The sequence below is a fragment of the Glycine soja genome, chromosome 2 (assembly GCF_004193775.1).
Source record: "Glycine soja cultivar W05 chromosome 2, ASM419377v2, whole genome shotgun sequence".
Taxonomy (NCBI): Eukaryota; Viridiplantae; Streptophyta; class Magnoliopsida; order Fabales; family Fabaceae; genus Glycine; species Glycine soja.
In genome coordinates, this window is record NC_041003.1 from 13,894,516 (window position 1) to 13,900,362 (window position 5,847).

The 5,847-nt window shown below is 34.1% G+C and overlaps 1 protein-coding gene across 1 annotated transcript; it reads left to right on the plus strand.

The window, feature by feature from the left end:
- The first annotated feature begins 958 nt into the window (after positions 1-958).
- Positions 959-5,847, plus strand: LOC114388706 (nodulation protein H-like). Its single transcript, XM_028349353.1, has 6 exons — positions 959-1,395; positions 1,722-1,957; positions 2,055-2,313; positions 4,737-4,916; positions 5,087-5,242; positions 5,333-5,847. The coding sequence occupies exons 1-6, from the start codon at positions 1,366-1,368 to the stop codon at positions 5,504-5,506; spliced, it is 1,035 nt and encodes a 344-aa protein (XP_028205154.1). The 5' UTR covers positions 959-1,365; the 3' UTR covers positions 5,507-5,847.

Sequence of the window (5,847 nt, forward strand, 5' to 3'; positions counted from 1 at the left end):
GAAAAGAAAAGCAAAATTACAGAACATTATCGATTGTCATCATTAAAAACTGATAAAGTAATCAATGGCCATGAAAAAAAAAGCAGATAAAGCATATGGTTGGTTTGATTGAATACAAAGAAACTTGGCATTTATCTCACTAATCAAAAGGTCGATAAGTCAATAAATCAACATGGACAATAATAATTCATCCTTGAGCTATCTTTTTGGTTACATTCACCGATAATCAAGTAATGGGATAACTACCCTAGATTATTTTTTATTGACAATTATACAAGTTAATTTTCATTTTAAAATTTGATCAATGATTGATTTATATTTATACTTCAAATTTTCATTTAACAGTTATATTAACGATTTATAAAAAAATTTAGAACAAGAAAAATTCCTTTTTTATTCACTTTAAAAAAATCAATGTCCTACAAAGTAACACGATGGTTAGTTGGTTACGGATTCCCTACCAAATTAACCTCATTTTTACTTAGCGTAGCATCCTAATTGTTATGATAGCTTATTTGAAAAAAGAAAAAAACATATGGATAATAATTATTTCTCCAAAGTCAAGAAACAAATGTCAATACTTATAAAGTTCAAACACGTTTATTAATAACCCGTACGCTCTATCAATTGAATGGTTTAAAAGACTGCACCTGACACGTGGGTGTGAAATCAATAGAATTGATCATACTTATTAAAAAATTAGTTAACTTAAATAAATTTATTTTGAGTTAAAAATAAATATTTTTTTCATTCATTTGAATTTGATATTAAACATAATTTTTTTTATTAAATAAAAAATATTTTTTTAAAAAAAATTCATTAAATAAGATATAAGTAATTAAAATTTGTATTTTCATTTAGTGTAGACTTGTTTGGATCTATGGATTGCAAAGGAAGTCACGATCATGTCGTTTTAAGCGGCATGGAGCGCACTCATAATGACGTCGTTTTTATTTGGTCGTACTCAAATCCTTCTTACTCCGAACGATACTCGAAAAAACGAAACTCTTCCAAAACGAAGAGAGAGTATGGCATAGCAAAAAATGCAGTATTTATGTTTATCTGAAAGCAACGGTCTAATATTAGAAGCCTCAAATCATTTCGTTCTTCACGAGGCCGAAAAATAATTCAAAAAAATATAAAAAGGGAGAAAAAAAGAAAAGAAAAAGCTCAGTGTCACGCACAGGCATCATCGAACCCCTTTTGCTTTTTTCCTTCAAAAAAACATTTTTTTTCCTGGGTCGTTGCTGGTTGCAGCAATGAGAGCTGAAACATAAGCTTTAGAATAAAAAAAACGGAGAAAGAAATTCAAAAGGGTATCTGAAAAATGCCTTTTCATCCGTATTCCTTTTGAGCTCGTCTACAATGGCCGATGATCTCTCTTCCTTAGCCAAGGTAAGTTTTTCTATTTTTTTTTTTTACCTTTCAAATGTGCCATGTTGTCTTGTTCCTTCAAATCTCTCAAAACATGGGGTAGAAGATTCTATTTTTGATTTTGTTTTAACATGGGGTGGCACGTGAAATTGTCCGATCTGGTTGCTTAAAATAACCCCAACGAATATGTGTGCTTTTGAGGTCAATGGGTATTTGGCATTTGATTGGGTAGCTTCCTTGAGATGTAAGATTCTGTGGGGTTTCAACTTATTCATGTGCTGGATCAACTTGTTTTTATGTGTTTTGTTATATAAATATAAAAATCGATTTAAAATCTGTGGTTACAGGATGTTTTGCTTGTGAAGGGTTTGAAGAGTTCCACTTTGGTGTGGAGGCTTGTTGTTTTGACCCTTGCAATGGTATGTGGCGTGTATATATGTTCAATTTGTCTGAAGCAGATAGGCACTAGCAGCAAGATTGGTTTTCTAGATATCAAGGTTGTTCAAAAGCCATGTCCAGAACCTAATATTGAACCTTGGGAGATTCCTTATGTGCACTACCCTAACCCCAAAACTTACAGCAGGTGAAATTATAATATACTGCTGCTTAAATTTAAGGTTATTTTTGCAGAATCTGTTTGAATTTTATTTATATTGCTTCATTTGGTATGTCTTTGTTAGGGCGGAATGTGCTTGCCACCCTGTGCGCTATTTCGCTATTTTGTCAATGCAGAGATCTGGGAGTGGATGGTTTGAGACGTTTTTGAACAGTCACGCTAACATAAGCTCGAATGGAGAAATCTTTTCGGTTAAGGTGAGAAGGAGTAACATGTCAACAATAACAGAGACTCTTGATACAATTTATAATCTAGACTGGCTAAGTAGTGCTTCGAAAAATGAGTGCACCACTGCTGTTGGTTTGAAATGGATGCTTAATCAGGTAAAGTTTGTTTTTATTTATGTTATGGATGCCCGTTTATTTTAATAAATATTTATCTTACCTGACAGTCATTTTTGTATCCCTTTCGCCTTCTGACAACAGTCGATTTTTGTTTTTGTGTCAAAAGGATTGTTAGAGTTAATATACAATTTGGTCCTTGAAGGTGACAACTTGTGTCGCTTGAGTCCCATAATATGCTCATCTATGGTAATAGATCTCCAAAAGGCTCAACTTGCTTACAATTTTCCCCTATCAAGTTGTCAACATGTAAACAATTTTCATCCCTCAAAGTACTAATTTGTATATATTAAAAAATTCAAGCAACCCTAGTTGTCATTTTGAAGGACCAAATTGTATATTAACTCCATGTCGTTATAAGTTATTTTCAATAAAGCTATGGTTGCCTACCTAGATTGGTGACTTCCCCTTGTTCCTCTTAGACAAACTGCGGCCTTGTTGGGGGTGATCTAGCTAAACTAAACTAGTGTGCAATAAGAAGGTTTATTATGAAAAAGTAATGAACATTATGATGCAGGGCCAGTTCAAAATTATACTCACAGCTAAAAGAGAAACACACTTTATTAAACTGAAAATGTAACAGTAATGGAAGAAACAACAAAATGTCGAGGATGACAAAACAAAATAAGACTACAAGAAGAAGCTAATGATTGCTACTCCTTGCCCAAGCCAAAAGGTCGAACCATAAACCAGAGTATTTTTCTCCATTCCCCCTCAATTCATGTTCCTCCCCTTTTCATAATCACCTTCCTCCTTTCCTTGCTATTGGACCCCACACCTTTTCCATTGAGCATAACCGACTCTCCCATGTGTCCCTCTTTCCCGTTTCTTTGAATATACCTTCCATATCTTAGGGCCATGGCTAAGCTGCTTCTGTTGGGCCCTTACTCTCCGTCACACTATCAGGCCCCATAATCTCATCAATGTCATTGATAGAATGGAATGCAATCTTATTTAAATTATTTACTTGGAATAAGTCTAATGAAATATGGAATTGGAAACTTTAATTTAGAGTAACACTATCTTTAAATGGTGGTAAAAAAACTTGTGGGATATGGGAGAAGGTGTGGGGTATCAGGTATTGAGGATTTTCCCAGGTGAAGTCTAGCTTTTAGATATGATTTTGTTAGTTATCATCTATGCAAGAAATTCAAGATATGGGATGGGTAATTTATGTTTGATTTCCCTGTGTTGTGTTTTCGGTGCAACTTTCGGATAGGAAACTTACCAAAATTTGTAATGGATTAAATGAAGAATAATATGATGATTTGGAATGCAATTCATTAATTGCTTGTGCCTGCCAGAACCTATCAGTATCTTTCAAACTAGTAGTTGACTGATGTATCTATTGACTTATATGGAATTTAGAGGGAGGTGATTCATTTTCACGGTCTAAACTGTTGCTTATGAGAGATGAAGGCATGTGTTTGCCATTGTTTTTGAAGGATCACAGAAATATGTTGTAAGGGAGAAGAATGATCATCTCTCACTTGTCGCACAGACACGAGTTATGCTGTACAAGATGAAGTTGTTTACTTTATATCATTTTTCTATTTGTTCTTATCAAGCTGTTGCTGTTATAAAGGATCAGCTCAGGTTGGCTGGCTGAGTTTTTCAGTGCCAATTTTACTTCTGGTATTTGCCATGTTTTTTTTTATTACTGCTTCCTAGATGATTTGTGTGTGTTTACAAATTTGGACATAACGTATATTGATGAAGATTCAATGAAGATTGATGTTCTTTTCTGTAGTTGAATGCTTTTGCATAAGATGGATGGTTCTGGGAGTTTCTTTGAAAGTTGGTAGAAAGCTCTAGAGTATATGAATCATTCTACAGCCACATTAGAAGAAAGTATAACAGTGGAACTTGGTTAAGAATTAAGTTCGAACTTATCTCTTGTGTAGTTGCTTATTAAGTTCCTAAAAATATTCCTTACTGCAAGTTGATTTTCAAATAAGCTCATATATTTGAAAACATAAAGATAAGTATAGTCCACGTTCGTCAATACAGTTTGGTGAACACAATTTTCTTATGTTTTATCAATCTCTACTGATACCTTTTCACTTGCTCAACTATTGTATGTATGTTGCCCATTCTTTGTAAAGGACACTTGATAATGCTAAATTAAATTTTAATATACGAGGCTAGTTCATGTGGTTACCTATATTTGTCTTTTCTTTCTTGCAATTGTTAAGAAATTTTTGGTATATAAATAGGACTAATACCAGGAAAACAAAAAACAACCTAGAAAGTAGAAACAAGCCTATCACAAGCCACCCCTGCAATATAATGCATTTATTTATTTTGTACATACCGAACAATATCTAACATGTAAGTTTTGACTTTTTTAATCGTATAAGGACCCGAGGATATCACATAATCACAATATCCGTACTTCAATGCAGGGATTGATGCAGCATCATGAACAAATTGCAGAGTACTTCAGAATACATGGTGTTTCGCTCATATTTCTTTTCAGAAGGAATCTTTTGCGCCGGATGGTTTCTGTACTTGCAAATGAATATGATAGGAATGCTAAGATATTGAATGGAACTCACAAATCTCATGTGCATTCACCCCAGGAGGTCTTTATTTTTCTTTGTGCATGTGTACTTGTTTTGAGTTTGAATGTTCATGGTTGAACATTTGCATGAGTGCTTCATTGTGATGCAAGATGCCCAAGTTAGTTGATGTATTATCCTACTAAAGACAGTTAAAAACAACTCATGTTACTGGATTCTGATTATGCTTTCAGGCAGAAATACTTGCAAAATACAAGCCAACAATCAATTCAACATTGTTGATTGCACAACTTAAACAAGTGAATGAAACCACCACCAAAGCTTTGGAATATTTCAAGAGCACTCGGCACATTCTCCTGTACTACGAAGACGTCGTCAAGAATCGCACCGTAAGTCACACTACTTGTTGTTGCATGATGTATGCTTCATCTTATGCCTTAAAGGGATCTTGGCATTTCAATTGTCTCTCTTGTTTTCAGAAATTAAGGGACGTTCAGGATTTTCTAAGGGTTCCTCAAATGAAGTTAAAGAGTCGTCAAGTGAAGATACACAAAGGGTCCTTATCTAGCCAAGTTGAGAATTGGAATGATATAAGCAAGGCGCTAACAGGAACACCATATGAAAGTTTCATCCATGAAGATTATCGTAGGTAAACTGGTGGGTATGTACATACACCACGTTTTGCCTTTTTCCCTTTTAACATCCCTCTAATCTTTTGTTGACAAGTCACTACTGCAAGAGCCAACAGTACATACAACCTCCCTGTTGAAATTTTGGCCACGGCCCTCTCTCTCATTTTTGTACTCAGTTCATGCTATTTTTTTTTTTGTCTTCCCCATTCAATTGATATTTAATTCATTCTTTGTACTCGTGCAACTACCATGTTGTGTGGTAGTAACACTTTGTATTGGCGCATCAAGGAAATTTGCAATTTCAACTGCAAGATATTTTTTTTAGATCTAATTGTAAATTGTTCTTTTTTTTTTCTTTTGTA

Excerpts from the sequence above, each read along its gene's own strand:
- LOC114388706 (XM_028349353.1), top strand. The coding sequence starts at position 1,366 with ATGGCCGATGATCTCTCTTCCTTAGCCAAG. Across the intron at positions 1,396-1,721 it reads ATCTCTCTTCCTTAGCCAAG|GATGTTTTGCTTGTGAAGGG; the intron begins GTAAGTTTTTCT and ends CTGTGGTTACAG. Across the intron at positions 5,243-5,332 it reads ACGTCGTCAAGAATCGCACC|AAATTAAGGGACGTTCAGGA; the intron begins GTAAGTCACACT and ends TCTTGTTTTCAG.